The 19899-nt window shown below is 37.0% G+C and overlaps 2 protein-coding genes across 4 annotated transcripts; both read left to right on the top strand.

Annotated features, from left to right (window-relative positions):
- Positions 1–4712: 4712 nt before the first annotated feature.
- LOC127792956 (two-component response regulator-like APRR1) lies at positions 4713–14307 on the top strand. Of its 2 annotated transcripts, XM_052323645.1 has the most exons (7): positions 4715–5651; positions 7311–7472; positions 7579–7712; positions 8061–8255; positions 10340–10390; positions 11054–11150; positions 12613–14307. In XM_052323645.1, the coding sequence occupies exons 1-7, from the start codon at positions 5489–5491 to the stop codon at positions 13629–13631; spliced, it is 1821 nt and encodes a 606-aa protein (XP_052179605.1). In that variant the 5' UTR covers positions 4715–5488; the 3' UTR covers positions 13632–14307. The 2 variants fall into 2 exon arrangements, with proteins under 2 accessions (XP_052179606.1, XP_052179605.1); XM_052323646.1 differs by lacking the exon at positions 10340–10390 and having other exon boundaries at positions 4713–5651.
- A 1106-nt stretch (positions 14308–15413) lies between these two features.
- LOC127793203 (probable xyloglucan 6-xylosyltransferase 5) lies at positions 15414–19790 on the top strand. Of its 2 annotated transcripts, XR_008021280.1 has the most exons (3): positions 15414–17110; positions 19282–19349; positions 19460–19790. XR_008021280.1 is itself a non-coding variant. In XM_052324004.1 (2 exons), exon 1 carries the CDS (start codon positions 15727–15729, stop codon positions 17074–17076), a length of 1350 nt encoding a protein of 449 aa, XP_052179964.1. In that variant the 5' UTR covers positions 15414–15726; the 3' UTR covers positions 17077–17110; positions 19282–19790. The 2 variants fall into 2 exon arrangements, 1 of the variants encoding a protein (XP_052179964.1); XM_052324004.1 differs by having other exon boundaries at positions 19282–19790.
- The last annotated feature ends 109 nt before the right edge of the window (positions 19791–19899 follow it).

Raw genomic sequence — 19899 nt, 5'->3', positions numbered from 1 at the left:
TGTGATTATTTTGTGTATTTAATTATTAATTTTGTGTAAAGTAAAATAAATAAAATTAAAATTTATTAATAAATAAATAAAATAAGAAATGAAATAGAAAAAAATGATATGGAGTGTGATAAGAACACTAATAATTTTAAAAATAATATCAAAATAAAGAATAAATTATTTATAATATAATAGAGATTGAGATAGAGATTTCATGAATAATTTAAGATTATTCATGATGACTAGAACATTATAGAATCAAACTGTACAAACACTCTCTTTACAAAAATAAAAGTAAAACTACATGCATAAATCACTTTTCTCTAATTGTCACAGACAATAGTCTTATGAGTGCTATCTTGTTCAGTTTCATATCCATGATTCGAGCAAAGAACAGACTAGATCTTATGGATTGGCACAAAGTTGTATTAAAGTACCATCATCATTTAGGTTGAAGGTGAAGATTCTTAGTCTCTTCCATGTGAGTGAGTAGGTGTGGATTTTTTTTCTCATGTCATTTGAAGGCAGAGTTCCATTCCATGTGAGTAGGTGCGGATATTTTTCTCAAGTCACTTCAGTACATCAACAAAATGCTTAACTAGTTGGTGCTAAAGAACTATGAGTTGATGCAGATGTTGTCTAATTCATCTCTAAAACAGATGGAAACTATCCCATGCCAGCCAGAAAGAAAGATAGCACAAGGTAAAGAATCACATGAAAATTATGCCTTTTTTGGAGGGGTATCTAACATGATTTGGCAAAAGGCAGTGTCATCGCATGGATTGAAAGAAAGCATTTCAAAACAGCTGACAACCCTTTTCTGCTATGATATTTTTGTCTTCCCTTCTTATGGATGGCTGCATTGTGAAGATGACGGAGAAATCATGCATAAAGATAATTAAAGAGGTAGAATTTATATGATCAGATTAAATTATCAACTATTATGTTATACTCGGTTTGAAAGCGTGTCGTTGCACTTCTAACCCATCATATTGTAACTTTTGCGTGGTCAAGTAGAGATGTAATTAATGCTCTAATGGTTGAAAAGCCAAAACTCGATATCATACTATATGAGGTTTGCCTTTTGGTTGCCAATGATGCTAAGATTGAAGTACATTACACAAAATGCAGAGTTCAAACCCATTCCATTTATCACTAAATTTACTTTTAAGTAAAGTTTTTAATATTTTCTTTGTACTCACTTATTCACAAAGTAACGTAGGAAATCTTAAGTTTACTTGTAGATAAGTTTTTAACATTTTCATGGTACTTATTCACAAATAATGTACGAAAATAAGTTTTTATTTGTGAATTAGTTTTGAATTCTCTAATATATTCAACATCTGATCAATTATGTGATATTCGACTATTTAGGAAAACTCTTGAGAGAAAATGAGTTGCTCAATCTATGGATGTATATTTGTATAAGGTCTTTTCATAATAAAAATATTTTTTTTTGTGCTAATAATAATGATTTAGTATTCTAATACAATTTTAACTAATATAATAAATACGATAAACTTAAGCATCACATTGTTAGAAGAGGAGAATATAATAAATATATATCTCATTTTATTCAAGAATCAATTTAATTTTACTTTACAAACATAAACTACATAACTTGATATTTATAAAAAATTTATTCGTAAATTTATCACAAATTAAATACACATGCCATGCTACAAATCACTTTTTTTGCACATGCACACACAATAATCTAAATACTTTTTAACATTCTTAAGACGACTCTTGGATCTTCTATTCCATGTGATTAGTCTTGAATATTTAAGTTTTTTTTTTTTTTGCAATTCCATGTCATTTGACAGACCCCCCTAATCCTGCATATGATTTTGTAGCAGGGCTTCTTCTAATTTACCGCTTAAAACTTTCTCGGTTGCCGGATTATTATATCCGGCCAGAAATGGTATGGTATGGTATCGCCGACCGACAATCCTAATAGAATTTCCTCTCTTCTTTACTTGAAATTAATCTCACGGACCCGTCATGTGCGGCACATTGGAGAGTAGTATTTTTTTGCAGAGATATCGAAATGTCATGATCATTGTGCTCTGTGCAGTACTGTTCATACCACGGTGTTTGGTTAATTGTTAGCTGTGTTAATTGCAGGCACCTCCTCGAAAAGGCAGGATCCGGTAGACATGGCGGCGGTGGCGGAACAGATCCTGCCGGAAAAGGCTGCGAACAGGGGGACGGCGGCGCTGTTCGCCAGCGGGAAGTCATGGAGAATTGCCGCTCGTCGGAAGAGCGGGTGAAGCTGCTGTCGACGTGATAGAGATTTCGTCTCTGAGAAAAAATGGAAGTTGTCGTCTCTCGGAGCTTCCTTAATTCTCTTTTTCTTTCTGGTGGAATAATAGTTCCCCCCCCCCCCCCCCAATCTCCTGGTTGTGGGCATTTCTGTAAATTTCCAGTTTCCGTCACAAAATAATTTTTAGAAATTTTATTTACAATCACGTTTTTGTTTTTTGCAATTATATTTTAATATACTTAAAATACCCTCTTTTGAAAACTCATTTTTATCCTCACAAACTACTTTCTCTCTCAAACAATTACCCACCACCCACATATTCATAACGAATACAATAAAACAAAAAATACCGATATAGTCAAAAATAAAAAAATAAATTAAAATATAACAATAAAACAACACATATATATGTATATATATTAATAGTCACATATACACTACATACACAAACATAAATATACATATACACACGCATATATATATATATACAGGAAGCGGTGACCATAGCCGTTCAATGGCTGCTAAGCTTTACGAATCCCCGAATCTTGGGGTTCGAGGCGCTTGAAGGTTCCCGAACCCCAGAATTCAGGGGTGCGTATATATATATATATGTGTGTGTACGTGTATATATATATGTATGTGTGTGTATAGGGCTATGAAGCTCGACACCTCCAACGACCATGGCTATCGCTCCCTGTATATATAATATATATATATGTGTGTGTTTATGTGTATATATGAATATATGTATTTGCCGTGATTTTATTTGTTGATGTATTTTGGAGATGTGATAAAGAGAGTATTTTTAGAAAAATTTAGTTGTAGAGAATTATCACATGACTAGAAAAAAAATCTGAATTTTTAATTGTTGCGCGAATAGAATTTCCCAATACTTGTTATATATTTTATTTAAAAATTTAAAATTAATTACATCACAAAATTTAAACTCATAACTTTAAAATTGCAATAAATAGATGAATGATTTTATTGTTACATAAAAAATGCTCTTTATTTAAATTTTAAAATATTTTATATTTTCAATTAATCGTATATAATACAAAGTATCCAACCACCAAATATATATACACTTAGGTAGTGTTTATTAAAATAAATAAAATAATATTGTATCAATATAAAATTTGAATGTTTTTCGTACTAAGATATGATATAATCAAGAGAAGATTAAAAAATATTTTAAAATTTTTATCAATCTGTTTGTTAAATTTTTTAAAATGTATTAGGAGATATATGGATTATTTTTTTTTACCTGTAATGTTCAAGATAAATTTATTTGAAAAGATAAGAGTTAAATTTATCTGAATAATTTTTAATAAAAATTACATGATTTTTTTTAAAAAAATTACTAACAAATATAATATAAAATATTTTTATTTTTTTTTTTTAAATTTATATATTAATTAACAAACAATAACTTAAAGATATAAATAAAATTTGAACAAGACCCACCGCAGACATAATCTAGCAATTGGGGGCGAGCATGTTTTGAAGAAGTTTGGATTATACCCAATATATAATCACCGAGAGATTCTGTGTTTGATCTTTGATTATTAGTTATCGTGATTAATTCCCTCTCTCCGTATGTGAAGTCGGCAGAGAGGGGCTCTGACCCTTTGAAGATTGGCTAGCCCTTGTGAACTCAATTAAGGAAGATAGGCCCGTGGTCCCCACCCCACTTGGGAGCTGGAAAATGTTGTATTATTGTAATGTTAAATGTGTTTTTGGTCATAAAAAGGTTAAAACCTTTGAGCTTATTCAAACATGGTAATTCTTTATTCAAACATGCATGGATATTTAGTCTATTTATATCTCTCTCCTTTTTAACTCCTTGTATGATGATGGAAATGAAAAATAAACAACTGAATGAATGAATGATTATATATAAATTAGGACAATTGATTGTATAATCTATTTTTCTTTATTTGTTAATTAATAATTAATGTATTATATTTATGAAATTAAATCTTAAGCCCTAAACCCACTTTTACTCTTGAGTCTATCAAACAAATGACATTGAATTGAATGCAATAGTAAACAATGAAAAAGGATTTTTTTTTGGTTTTGAAGGTTTATTGGTAATTGAGTGGACATTTTATACCTTAAAATTTAAAATTTTATTTTAATTTTAATCCATCCTTATCATTGCAAATATTTAGACATTTTATAACTTAGTCTATTTTCAATACACTTTTAATATTTTGATGTGAACACTCAACAATTAACTTGCAAATCAAACTTATAAATTGAAAAATGGTTGGATGATGCTAATAGGTCGAGAAGGAATCAAAGTGAGAAAGATGAAAATTTTGGAGAAGTCGGCATCGTGGATGACAAATCAGATTGCATGGACACAGTGGAAGCCAATGGGAAGGAGGTTCCAAGTTTAGGATGCTTTCAAATTTTCATTTGATTGCCTCTTAGATCTTCGGGGGGACGTGGCCGCCTTTCCATCCCCCAAAAAACTATCTCCCAGCCCCAACAGGGTCGCTTTCCCCTTTGCGCTTTTTCGCCTCTATCCCCTCCACGTCTCCCCACCTTCTATCCTGCGCCCCCTCGCGCACTGCGCACCCCTAAACATGCCCTATCCTCGCCCTCCGCTCCCCCACTCCTAACGGCCCAGATCCTTCCTCCCCCCCCCCCCCCCCCCTTCTGGCGCATGTTAGCCTCCTGCACTAACCGCATTTGCTTCTGAATCCACAACTCCCTTGGAACTTCTGGACTAACGAAGAAGAAGAAGAAGAAGAAGGAAGGAGAAGGAGAAAGCTCTTTCTGATCCTCTCTCTTGCCGACCGTCGAAACTCGAAATCGTCTTGATCGGGACCGTCGGATGGATCCATTTGCTTTGATTGTTTAAGGACTTCTCTTTTCGGTTACGCTTTCATGATCGGTCGTCAGGTCCTGCTGTATGAGGAAAGATAACGTGTCCGACCTACGCACATGGAGGGACGGTGGCAGCTGTTTTTTGTTTCTTTGCAATCTCGCTTTTGTCTGTAGAACTCAGCTTCGGAATTAGGCACATCTAAGAGGACCTGTCAATGAAGTCCGTACGGGAAGACCTAGTTTTCTGACGGATTCTATGGAGTATCTATAGTATTCCGGGAAATCTGGGCCCTTGGATGGTCAGAAGGCAAAGCCGGCGGCTGTTTTGGTGTTCGTCGAAACCCTAGGTCTGGTTCCGGACTGTATTGCCTGCTTGCGATTGCTTGAATCGGGACGATGGATGGGGATGATATCGCAGCGGACAAGGATTGGGGGGGAAGTGGTGGTAAGAGCAGTGACTCGTTTATTGATCGCAGCAAGGTCAGGATTTTAATGTGCGACAACGATGCAAAGAGTTCCAAAGAGGCTTTCACGCTTTTGTGCAAATGTTCTTATCAAGGTATTGGTTCCATAAATTAATTCCTCGGTCTTCTGTTTTGGTTTGTTAGTTTTTTGGACTTAACTTATTGAATTGTTTCAACATATGGTGCATACAATTCAATTAAAGATTGTAAGGATTGGAGTAGAATCTTTTTCTTTTTTTTCCTAGTGGGTTTGAAGGTGTTATGTTAGATCTATGCTGTCCAAGTCTATTTGGTTATTAATTATGTGTTCTGTTCCATCACTTCTGGGTTTCGAAGTAGAATTTCGGCATGTGGGAGGCCGAGATTGGAAAAGGTTAATTATAATTAGCTTGTTGAATTATTTCAACAAGTGCTACGAGCAGTTATTTTTGGAGTATTGGAAGGGTGACTGGCTATAATATACACGCAAGTTCTATGAATTCAAGGGGCTGTTCAGTTGTGGAAAACTGCCCCAGCTTTTCAGGAAATTACACTACAGAAAACGGAAAACTAAAAAACTAGTTCAAATACAAAAATATTCCAAACAAAAAATGGAGATTTGAAAAACGCGATCTTCCAAAATTGAACTAAACTTAGAAAACTACTAAAATGAGTTTTCTATGTTTTCCTTGTTAATTTGGAGATTTGGAGAACGCAATTTTTCAAAAAAATTCCACAAATGTTCTTCACATCTCATTCTCTAACCCAAGTTAAATAAAAAAAATTAACATCCCTTTTTTTGGAACATATGCTTACAATTTTTTAGATTGGAAATTCGTTTATGCATTTCTAACATTTGAATGCATTCTCTAAATTTTCTATAGAAAATGATAAGTAGAAATTTATAAGAAAACTGGAAATCATTTTCCACAACTAAACAGCCCCTAACATGTTTTGTTTTGGTAATTTCTCATGAAGGTGGAAAAAGCTACTTTGTATATAATCGCTTGAAACTGTTGTGTTTTGCCCAATGTGGGGCCAAAAGGAAATTTGAGCAGGAGAGGGAGGGTTTATGGAGATGTGGTGTTAAATTCCTTAATCACCTTTTAAGAAATTTGCTCCATTTCTCTTCTTTTATTTCTTTCTAAATCCATTTCTATAGGAGATGTACCTGCCTTTGTTCCTGCAAAGTAACTCCTTTTATTTGAAATGCAACAATTACACTTATGATCTGTATTAATTAATACTTCATGACCATGGTTTGGTATGCAGATCCAGTCTTTCCACTAAGTCCTTGCCTGGAGGTTAATTTTACAAATTTGAATTTTCTTCAGAGAAAGCCTCGGAAACAAGTATATTACCACCAAATAATTTGAAATCAGCTTCTCTAGATGTCTATGTTTTGCCTATAAAACAAAGGCTACATATTGTAAAGGGTGCCAGCTGATTTAGATATATGACAAACTACCCAAAAAATAGCTGTTGAGCCATATTTTAGAACATTTTATTTGACAATGCTGCAGAACTGGTTTATGCCTTCACTTTAACATGTGCAATTTACTGATGTCTTTCATACTTTTGAATCTGTACTTCCTCATCTTGAACTACAAGCATTTTTAATGATTGTTCTGATCCATACTTTTTTTTATTTCTTTAGTTTGATATATTTAGTTCATATACATGGAGATCCTCTAAGCAAATACACAAGTTTGATTTCCTTCTACCTAGATATCCAGTTAATTTGATACTAACAACGGGCAACTGTTGCTTTGCAGTAACTTCAGTGAGGTCAGCCAGACAAGTGATTGATGCACTGAACGCTGAGGGACCTGACATAGATATTATTCTGTCTGAAGTTGACCTCCCTATGGCCAAAGGGTTGAAGATGTTGAAATATATTATGAGGGATAAAGAGCTGCAACGCATTCCTGTAATCAGTAAGTCTTTTTCATGTTGCATTTTACATTGAATTCTTGTTTTCTTCTGCTGGGTTATCAACTTATCATAAAATGTTTCTTACATGTTTTTTGTTTTCTTGCTAAGTGATGTCGGCACAGGATGAAGTCTCTATTGTTGTCAAGTGTTTGAGACTTGGTGCAGCTGACTATCTTGTGAAGCCTTTACGCACAAATGAACTGTTAAATCTGTGGACTCATATGTGGAGGAGACGGCAAATGGTATCCCAATGCTTACTTTGTTACTTTGTTGTTTCAAAGCATCCCTTTTGACCCACCCATATCCCATATCCTCAGATGTCCTCAGATATAGGTAGATAAATGTACCTGATTCTGAATATGAGCATCTTTTGTATGCATCACCCATTCTTGTAATTTGCTGTTATTGATAGTTGTGAAGGTCCATCCACCTGTGTGTTCTCTTGGCCATTACGAGCCTACTTCTCTGAATTTTGTTTTACTTATCAGATGTATGCCTGTTGGTTGGTATGCTTCTCCATTGTTTTACCTGTATTTGTTTGAGTCCTCCTGAGTCAATGTTCTAATTATCAGTTGTTTTCTTGTGAACAGCTTGGACTATTAGAGAAGAAGATAATGAACTTTGACTTTGATCTGGTGGCGTCAGATCCTAGTGATGCTAATACAAATAGCACTACACTGTTTTCAGATGACACAGATGACAAGTCCAAGAAGAATGCAAATCCAGAGTTGTGCATGTCGACTCATCAAGAAGAAGAGGTCAATGTGGTAGAGAGACAAATCATGGTAACTGAAATATTACTTAAGAACCACCTTTATCTTGTTCATGAATGTTTCTATGAAAGGTTATCCCTTTTGATATTTGAAACGTGGATGTTAACTTTGTATATTTCACCAATTCCTTCTTTGAATGTGCTGCTAAAGGAGAAATGATATGCTGAAATCCTTCTATTAAGTTTTCGCTTCTAGTGGGTCTAAAGATTAGGTTGTTTTGTGCAGCACCGTGGTGTGAGTTCTTGAAGGCATATATAAATATAGTAAAAAATATTATTGGAAGAGAGAGAAATTGAAGTAGTATTGGATTTTAATAAATGGAAAGCTTGGATGGGCATATAAATGTTAACAATTTGTGTGTATAATCTACTGCGAGTTAGAAAATTGGAATCAGGTAGGGGGATTTTGGATAACCACAAGAAAAACTAACAAATCTGATACAGTAAATATTGCCTATTAAAGAAGAGAAAAAACATGGAAGAGTGTTATATTTTCTGCTCCGGATAGTCAAAATTGAGCAGTTTTTCATGAGAAAACAATTGGTTTCATTCATTACATGTTAGTAAAAATATTGCCCATCAGATGAAGAAGTTTTACTTGTTTATGACAGCCTATTCGCCTGTCATTCCTGGGGGTTCATCTCTTTTGGAGTGGCAACTCCCAAAGAAATGCTTTGGAGTAGCAACTACTCCTATGAGTTGCCAATGACCTCCAGTGTCTCCTCCTGTCTGCCATGATTGTAGGGGTGGGAGAGAAAATAAAATAAAAAAGAAAAAATAATAAAAAAACTGAAAATAAACACAAAGCTGTCAAACATGTCAAATCAATTTTCTTTTTTTAAACCAAAACTGAACGCAAAAAATTAAAAATGAAAGCTGAGACCTCTGTTAAACAGAGTTTTTTTTTTTGAAAATTTTTTGGAACTATCTTTATAAAATTTTAACAAAATAAAACTCAAACAAAACTAATTCCCAATTTAAAATTCTGACCAAATTTTTGACCCAATCAAGCACAAGCCCTTGTTGAAATAACAACCGAGTTGGGCAGACAACACCAAAAAATTTAAAAAAAAAGGAAAAGAAACTGCTAATGGGGTTTCAAAATAAAGCAGAAACCACTCAAGAGGTTTCTCCAAAAAGGAATAAACCACTTAAACAAAAGAAACTGTTTGTTTTATATTTTTTTAGAGAGAACTGCTTAAGCAGTTTTATGGTTTATGCATAAATTGTTTAATTGGTTTATTCCTATGTTTATGCCTTTCCTAGAAAATACACATATCTACATATGTAGGAGATTCCCCTTCTCGTCTCTGGTAGCTTAGTCTCCTCACATCTCTCTATTGTTCCCCTTTATTTTTCTGAATTAGTTGCACTGTATCCATGGTGTCTTGAACACAGCTCCTACATCTGGTAGGCTGCAAGCTCCCTTAGCCGAAACTTTCAATTGTTCTTCTTTGATAACAGTGGAAACTTGCTGTTCTTCAGTCACCTGCCATATCTGACAGCTACAACATTGGCCTAACTACACCACTAGAGAAAATTATCTTCGCCTTTGTATGCTCTGCCGTATCTTCTTCAATGAATGCATCTCACTGAAATACCAAATAGATGTAGATATCTACATTTCTTCCAGGAACCACAGCCATGGTTGGTTCCTGGGAAGAAAGGTTTCTGTCCTTTTTCTAGGAAAGACAAGCGGTTTCTGCCCTTTTTAGGAATATCTTAAGTGGTTTGTGCATAAACTATAAAACCAGTCTAGTGGTTTTCTCTAGAAACAAAAGTATCAAAAACATAAACTGCCAAAGCGGTTTATTCCTTTGGATGAACATCTTGAGCAGTTTCTACTTTATTTTCAAAGCCTCATTAGTGTTTTTTTCCCCCTTTTTTGGCTTTTGTCTGCCTAACTTGGTTGTGCTTTCAAAAAGGCTAGGTAATTGATTGGGTCAGAGTTTTAGATTTGGAATTTGCTCTGTTTGAGTTCTGTTTTGTTAATTTTTTATGATAGTTCAAATTTTGGAAAAACTCTTGTTAAATGGCCCCATTGAGTATACTTTCCTATTCTTTTTTCAATTAATAAAGGTTATGTATTTCACTCAGGAAGAACACTCAGGTTTTACTGGTCTGCAAAGGAGCGGGAAGAACACTCAGGTTTATCTCTTTAATTCATGATTTTGATTATTATGGCTGCCAGCTCATACTGTGGTTGGGCAAGGAAAGGTGGTGGGGGGACAGGCAACTAGTCACTAGAACTAGAAAATGACTCTGAATACCATTGTTGAAAAGCTGAATAGCCTGATTAATGATCTTGATGCAACTCAGAAACTAGAAATTGTTCTTGTTTGCTTTTAATTAGGCTATCATTAGTTGAATTCACATTTCTTTCCTGTTCCCTGTTTGTCACTTTGTCTTCCTGGCCCCTGCTTTTAATTAGTGGACTGAGAGAGCGAGATCTAATCTAAACTTCATTTTCCAATCTTAGAATGGATGCACAGAATCCAAAGCTATTGAATCCACCTTAACAGCTGGGTAAGCCAAGTAAGAAGTCAAATAGGAAGAAGGATGAATGCCATCAGTTGCATGCCGAAACCACAGCTAAACAATTTGCTCTGGTAGTTTTGAGTGATCTGTCAGATGAATACCAATTCATTAGGCACCATGATAGCTAGTTTTCTCTGTGAAATGATCAAGAGTAGGTGTTATTCTGCAGCTGTTATGTTTAATCGCAAAACTAATTTTCTTTATGACAAACACTGCCCAAACTAATCATTGTTTTGAATTTGCCCTGTTCTGTGGGTGCATTTATAATTTCAGTCTAATTCTGGCATCACTGCTGCTCCTGTAGACCCTCCACCTGTGGTTTCACTTGATTATGGCCCTGAAGTTCTCGGAACTAGTAACCGCCAAACAGGTGAGTGCTTCTCATGCTTTAAGCATTTTCTGCTTTGCATGTGGTATTTTCTGGATTAGAAAAAGAGAAATCATTTCAGGTTTGTCCTGTTTGCTTCCTACTATGGTATTACTGCAAGCTTGATTGGTTGACTGTACTTTGTATTTGGTTTTGTTCGTGGTTTTATGATTAACTTCTTGAACTTCTTTATATCTTTTGCATCAGTAGCTCCATATTCTGTGGTTAGTTAATCTTAGGCAGTGGATTTGTGCCCTGAGATGCATGGTAAGCGAAACGAAGTAGTCTCGCATTTGCATATTTTAGTTTGGTACCATGTTCTTTTTGGTCATATTAATGATCCCATTGCTCAAATCTCATCACAGAATAATCCTCTTACCTAGGTATCTTTGAGGCTTCTTGTCCCTCTGTTGGATAATCCTTTCCAATCCTTGATCCCGTATTACTAGGAGTCTTATTTTCTTCTCTACAGGATTTTGCCCCCTTTATGGCACCCTCTTCTAAATGGAATCTGTATTTATCAGAAAAGAAAAAGATCTGAGTTGCCCTGACCGGCTATATTTTGATGAAGAACCAAAGTTGCAATTTTTTAAATTCATATAAATGCTTGCAGTGCGTGTACAGAAAGAGTGCAAGGAGCAATTTAACGTAGCCAATATTTGCTCATTGGCATTCTCTCAATCTTCTTTTATTTTGATTGCTTAGAGGAGCCATTAAATTATGACGCCAATAGATATCTTGCTTCAGTAATGAGTTGCTTGGAGGAGCTATTTTCAGTCTTCATTTTCAAAATTTTGAAAACAAAAATAGGAAATAAAAAATTGATTTCTTGTTTTTGAATTAAAAAAAAGGTAAAACATTTTAAAAACTTTTAGAAAAATTGAAAACACCCAAAAGATATTTCCACATTTTTAATTCCATTTCTTTTTTATTTTATCTCAAAACACATTCACACTGCTTCTCTTTCATTTATTCTTTTCTTCATTTTTCATTTCTACATCTTCCTTCTCCCTCCCCATCCTTGACCTTGACTTCCCCTTGATTCCCTTTCATCTTTCTTATGCTTCATTTTCTTTTGAATCTTCCCGGACAGGTTTTGGGTTTGTGATGAACCCAGACTGGAAAATAAAAATAAAAAGCAAATTTGAAACACAAAATTGAAACTCAGTCAAATGACTGCATAGATATCTTTGCATCAGTTCAGATGGTTCTGTGCTTCGCTGTACCTGGTGTCTCTACTTGATGTCTACTCTGATATGTTTCAAGTAGTGCATTGTCCATTTCATACTATGCTGTCTGCTAATGAATTCTTTTGGCGGAAAGCCAAGTTATTGTCCTTTAATTAATGTTCTAGGCACCTGGTACTTTTATATTTGATGTCAGCTGTATGAATCTTGAATGCCATATTTTTTACTTTTTCATATTACTTCATTTCCAACATAATAAGAAACTCTGATATTGTCAGGACAATTTTCATCATGTCCAAAGAAGAGTGAACTAAGGATAGGTGGGTCTTCAGCCTTCTTCTCGTATGTCAAGCATAGCATGCCCAAAAGTAACGCCCAAGTGGTTGTCCCTGCTGCTGAAACTGCATCTCTGGAATTGAGGATAAAGCAGAGACTTGAAACATGGAGTGGGCAAACTTGCCGTGACACCATAAATCTTGAAAAGCATATGGGGAACGGTGCCCAAAATCATGAAAAAAGAGAGGTGAAGGAAAATCATTCACCTGGAGATGACTTCCCAAGCAGTTGCAGTATCCGAGATTCTCTTTCCATGGACAGGTCTTCTACTCCCCCTGTACTGACAGAATCTACGCACTGTAGCAACTCAACGAAAGAAGACTTCTCTCAGGCGCATGTACATCTGAGAAATGTGTCTCACCATGATGTCCGAGCTATACATGCACATACTGCTTATCCCTATTATATTTCAGGAATGATGAATCAAATTATGATGCCATCATCACAAATGTATCAAAAAAACCTGCAAGATCTGCCTGCTCATGCTGCTTCGACACTGTTGCCTCAGTTTGGCCATGTTCCACAGGTCCCTCATGTACCAGGTATGGCGTCATATCCGTATTACCCGGTTGGCATATGCATGCAACCTGGTCAAATGCCGGGAGCATCGCCATGGCCTTTGTATGGAAGCTCAACGACTGCTGAAGAAAAATTAGGCAAAGTTGGTAGAAGAGAGGCGGCCTTGATCAAATTTAGGCAGAAGAGGAAAGAACGCTGTTTTGACAAAAAGATTAGGTATGTTAACCGAAAGCGGCTGGCTGAAAGGCGTCCTCGTGTACGGGGACAGTTTGTGAGGAAAATTAACGGCATAAATGTGGATCTCAATGGGCAGCCTGCTTCCTTAGATTACGATGTGGAGGAAGAGGAGGATGAATACGAGGAAGACAGTGGAGCTCGGGATTCCTTCCCTGAGGATGAAGAGGACAATGCAGCTACAGATCCCTCAACTTTCCAGTCATGAGTTGCTACTTGTCCAGGATTGAACCCTCATCATTTGCTTGTTGCTTGGTAGTCTTGATTGAAGAGCACAGATCATTCTGAGCTTGGAATCATCAAGTGCGTGGCCCGGGCCGGGCTAATATGATGTGATTACAGTCCAATGCTTCATTCACATCCGGAATATCCCTTTGCCTTCACTCTGGTTAGCGATGACAACTATCGGGGTGGGGCCATTCAATGAAGGTTCCATTTCTTCGGGATTTGAATTTAAGGGCGGGAAACTATTACTACGAGATGTATACGGTTCTGCTGTTCTATGGCTCCGACCATCAAATCTTTTAGTGAATTACGAATCTCTCTTGAAGTTGTTCCGAGAAGGAAGGGGATCGTAGCTGCAACCTCAAATTCAAGAAGGCAATGAAGCTGAAACGTGCATCATCGGCTGAAGAGCTTACATGAACTGGCTATGGTTATTATCGGCGACGAGCGGTTCTGTCCTGTCCTCGAGAGACGAACATGTGAAAGGAGAGTATTATGCTGTTCTAGAGATAATGTACTTCTTGAACCCTGCTGTTATCGATATCATATTTAGGAATGATAAAAGTTATCATTATTCAAAGTTGTTATCAACGTGGAGGAAACCAGTAACGGTTTCCGATTCAATGATCGGATAATATCATCATCTGATTTTAGAGTAAATTTGTATTGCATTTGGGCTGAGATTTAGGGCATATTCTGTGGGGTACATTTAAGGTTTGATGAGAACAACCGAATGGACAATGCGGGTTAATAGGGAGCTGGCAAATGAGTTGCCGGGCACATGATTGAGAGCACATGGGGGGAGAAGGCAATCAACAATGGCCCAGATCTCTGGATCCTAATGCTTGGGATAAGCCAATTAATGCACATGGTCTTGGGGAAGTATTGTATTGCCCCAACTTACTATTCCTTCCTCCATATAATTTGCGAACCCTTGTTACTGCATTCATTGGCTAAGCCCCAGTTGACGTCTTATGACAATTTTTTATTTTATTTTATTATTATTATTATTAACAGAGATGTGAGAAAGGGAGCATCTTTGATACATGAAGGTCAAACTTGAATTCACATGTCCTATAGCATTTAAAACTGTAGTTATTAATAAGTTCGTCCTATAGCATTTAAAACTGTAGTTATTAACTGTGTTGTGAAACACAACACAACACAACTGAGGCTTTAGCTCACCATCAAAGCCCCCCTTGTTGTCTTTCTGTTTTTCATTTTTTAAATTTTTGAAAAAAAAAAAACAGAAAATAGCTTTTTTTGAGTACTTCTTTTCTCTTTTGTTTTTTAAAAAAAAAATTGAAAACTTTAAAAAGCTTTGAGAAAGTAAAAATACGAAAAGCTTGCTTTTACAATCTATTGTTAGATAAAATGTGGTCATGCAGAGAAGAAAAAATAATTGAAAGAAAAACAAAATGATCAAACAATATAGTAAATATTTAATTTTTTAAGGGCGGGCAAACACAAAAGCTACAATATTAGCAACATAGAAAGCATTTAGTGGAGTCAATTAAATGGGTTTTAGCTTTTTAATTATTTTTATTTATAATTTCATTATTATATTCAATTATAGAGTGTTGTTGTGCCACTCAAACTCAATTTGTATTTCTATATATATATATATATATATTCCTAAACAGTAATTAATTATGAATACTCATATATACGAACAACAAAAAGAGTTTAGATTTAATTGGGGTTATAAGTTATAAGATAACAGCGCCGGCAGCAGGAGATTACGCGTGCGTGAAGACAATTAGTAATTACCAAGAAGAAGGAAGCAACAGCCAGCTCACAGCCGCGCCGTAAACAGCGGGATCTGAGCAGAAACGGTGAGAACTGAGAAGTGAAGGCAGGCCCCATCCATCTCCAGAGCGAGCAAGCAAGCAAGCCAGCCAGCCAGCCAAGAAAGAAAGACGAAGCAAATAATAATAATATTAACAATAAACAAAAGCCAAACCAAAACAGTCGGTGATCTTCCTCTTCTTCTCCTTCCTTATTATATTAGGAAGACAAGGGAGAAAGAGTGTGTGTGTGTGTGTGTAGGTGCGTGTTGTTGGAAAGAAAGGAAAGAGATGGGTCAAGACGGTATCACTCCCCAGAAGCGCGGCGGCGGGCTTCCCACCAGCACCACCACCGTCAACGGCAGGGCCGGCAGGGGCTCCATTCTCCCGCGCGGCCGCCAGATCCACCGCACCTTCAACAACATCAAGATCACCATCCTCTGTGGCTTCGTCACCATCCTCGTCCTCCGCGGCTACATCGGCCTCAACCTCGGCTCCCCCGACGCCGACGCCATCAACCAAAACCTCATCGAGGAGACCAACCGCATCCTCGCCGAGATCCGCTCCGACCACGACCCCGACGACGTCACCGAGCCCTACTTCGACGGCAACGCCACCTTCTCCCTCGGCCCCAGGATCTCCAATTGGGACCACGACCGCAAGATCTGGCTCGATCTCCACCCCCAATTCCCCAGCTTCGTCCGCGGTAAGCCTCGGATCTTGCTCGTCACCGGCTCCCCGCCCAACCCCTGTGATAACCCCATTGGGGATCACTATCTCCTCAAAGCAATCAAGAACAAGATTGATTACTGTAGGTTACACGGGATTGAGATTGTCTACAACATGGCTCATTTGGACAAGGAGCTCGCTGGGTATTGGGCGAAATTGCCCCTGATTCGGAGGTTGATGTTGTCTCACCCTGAAGTGGAGTGGATTTGGTGGATGGACAGTGATGCTCTGTTTACCGACATGGTGTTTGAGCTTCCATTTTCAAAGTATGACGATTACAATCTGGTTGTCCATGGGTATCCCGATTTGTTGTTCGAGCAGAAGTCTTGGATTGCAGTGAACACTGGTAGTTTCCTGTTCCGGAATTGCCAGTGGTCATTGGATTTGCTTGATACTTGGGCTCCAATGGGTCCAAAGGGTCCGATTCGTGACGAGGCTGGAAGGATTTTGACTGCAAATTTGAAGGGCAGGCCGGCTTTTGAGGCTGATGATCAGTCAGCTTTAATATACTTGTTGATTTCGCAGAAGGATCTGTGGATGAACAAGGTGTTCCTTGAGAATTCTTACTATTTACATGGGTACTGGGCTGGCTTGGTGGATCGATACGAGGAGATGATTGAGAAGTACCACCCGGGATTGGGTGATGAGAGGTGGCCTTTTGTGACTCACTTTGTGGGTTGCAAACCTTGCGGGAGCTATGGGGACTACCCAGTTGAAAGGTGCTTGAGCAGTATGGAGAGGGCCTTCAATTTTGCAGATAACCAGGTTCTCAAGCTGTATGGGTTTAGACATAGAGGCTTGTTGAGTCCCAAGATCAAGAGGGTCAGGAATGAAACAGTTAAGCCTTTGGAGATTGTAGATCAGTTTGATATTAGGCGAACAGAGCATGGCAGCAAGGCATCACTGGGCTAGCTGTAAGTCATCAACTGCTGGCGATAATTAATAGGTAATTTACTTCCAGAAAAATTGCAGATTTAAACTTGATAGCAGCGCAACTTCAGAGTTGAGTTAGTTTTGTTTTTCCCTATTGCCTTGTATTGAATGGGAACAAGAAAAATTATTTCATTATTGTCATTTGCTATGTTTAGTTATCGCAAAAGAAAACATTCTTTCCCCGTATAGTGAGTTTTCTCTTCCATTGTAAGCTGTCTACAGTCTACATATTTTTCTTTGTACATCACTATGCATATCTTGATCCAAGATTTGTTGTACTAGACAAGTGTAGCTACTTGCCTCAAGCTAAGAGATGTGAAAAAAGAAGGGTAAAGTGTAAAAGTTTTGCCTATTCATCCTGGATGCTTAGCACTTAATGACCATCTAAATCAAAATCTAGTTGTAGAAACTGAGTGTTGTGAAAATAGCAATATGTGACCTTGTTTCTTAACTTCTGTTGGTTTTTACCAAAATCTCTATCTTATTGCTGATGGTGGCTACAAATAGAGGAAGAAATACCCTGATGCCCCTGCTCTAGTTTGCAGTTCCCTTTGTGCAGATATTTTGGCTCTATCAATAGATTTTATCTGCATGCTTTTATCATGCTGGCCCTTAAATTGTCCACATAATACTATAATACTTTTCTTTTGACCAAAAACTAGACGAAATCCGAAGGTACAACCTTTTTTTCCCCTTAGAATGTGGATATATAGAATTATTTTCTGTAAGCAAATATGTATTGATCACGAAAATAAGCCAGAAGTGGCCGTGTCTCTGTATATTGGGTGGATGTGAGGAAATCATGTCCACCTGCCAAAGAAAGATCACCTGTAAAGTAGATTGGGGAAGACGGTATGTGCCCATTCAAGTTGTATAACTAAATTGAGAGAGCACTTCGACAGTCCATTTAATGACTAATAGAGACATAGGAATGCTGATATTCTGCTTGTTTATATATTTCCAGTTATGTGCTGTCTTACTTGGATGATTTATTATGAGACGTGTACATTATTGCGGCTTGGGACATTTTATGGCTCTCACAAACTGCAATATCTTGGTAGCTACTCAGAATTGGTTGGATGACCAACTGGACTGATTACTGAAGCATTTAAAACTAGCAGCTTCTTTTCTAGGCCAATGTTTGATAATGTAGTGAATTTCTGTGCAACTCATTATTTGAATGAAGTTTCCTATTAACTGGATCGCTTTCAAATTGATCTCCTATAAATCATTGAATAGCTGCCCACATGTCAAATCCCAAGTTAATAGGTTATAAGGGTAAGTTCACTTCTAGTCACATTTCACATCCAAAAAACCAAAATTTATGACCGGAGTTCATACCTATGTGGAGTTCCTTGAGATTTATATGTATGTAATAGTACATTTGCATCTGATGTCTGATGTTTATAATTCACGCAAACTCGTTGGTGGGAGCTTCCATGTGAAGGCCATTCACTTGTAGTTTTCTTTGCTGATTTGCAATAATAGGGTTTTCAGGTTTTGGTGTTCAGTTGAGAAGTTTTGGTCTTGATTGATGGATGCTTATTCTTCTTACTTCTTCCTTGGGTTGCAGACTTCCAAGCATGTGAACTTTTGGGTTATTGTAGTCATTAAAACTTATATTTTCACTAAGTTGATAATTTCCCTTTGGATGACAATGCTTTTTTATGCGCATCATAATGGTGGACCAGTGACAAGTTTGTCTGTACTCTGTCTTGTTCAGTATCGTATAGGATAAGTTACAGAAATTGCAATAATACTGCTTAGACATATAGGATCTTATTATTCTGTTATGATAATTAATGATTTTCATTCAAGTTTTTCATTCTATGGTTAACCAAGTCAACAACCCTTCTGATGGTCAGAGAGGAGGTCAGCATTACTGCTGCCTTTTATCAAGTGTGTTTGGTTGTCTATCATGATTGTTGGAAGATTCATCCTTATATTCTGCTGACCCTAACCCCTAAAACACATACGCAAGCACCCATACCCGTAGACACAAGAAATGGATTCGAGCAAAATTCCTTAGATGTGCATCAACTGCCTCTTAACCCTGATGTGGCGATCAAATTAGAGAAATGGTTTCCTGACAGAACATATTGTAAATGCTTGATTCAACAAGTTATCCAATTCAGGAGCTGTCAAAAAATTGCAAGTTTTTAACTATATTTATGGTTCTTGCAGAGTATAGGGACAGTTTCCACAAGAGAAGCAGACAAGACCTACCCATTCCACGAGGATTCTGTTTCTAGGTGCTGTTAAGAACTGGGCTTATACTTCAGATTTTCAATACACTTTAGATTTTTCAATACATGAAACTTGGTATGAAAGTTCTTCCCCCCGGTTTGGTTGTTCTATCCAGGGACATAACATCTTTTTAGCAATTTTCGCCCTGGAGGTCAAATCTTGAGGCCATAGAACTATGAGCTGTATCCAGAGCAAAATAGGTGGGGTGGTTTGAGAAAATAGGGGCCTCTTATTTTTATCGGTAGCAAATTTGACTTGAAAGAAAGCGAACAAGCATTGTCGTGAACAGGCTTGCACTCCTGACTGTACACATGTGGATGTGCAACTTCAATTTAGTACTGTTTTTTGTTATTTATTATAAGACCACTGATGGTGGACAATTGGAGTTTGGGTGGAGTTCCATCTTGTTGTATTGATAATAGTTTATCAAGCCCTCATTTTATTTATAGTATAATGCCATTAATCCTGCCATGATCTTTAGATCTTCCACGAATGCTGACTTTATTATTTTTCTGCGATAGATCAAGCTTTCCCATGGGAAGTTTTTTGTTTCTT

This window comes from Diospyros lotus, unplaced genomic scaffold, assembly GCF_014633365.1.
Source record: "Diospyros lotus cultivar Yz01 unplaced genomic scaffold, ASM1463336v1 superscaf1, whole genome shotgun sequence".
NCBI lineage: Eukaryota > Viridiplantae > Streptophyta > Magnoliopsida > Ericales > Ebenaceae > Diospyros > Diospyros lotus.
The sequence above is the reverse complement of the archived record's forward strand: the minus strand, read 5'-3'. Positions and strand labels throughout refer to the sequence as shown.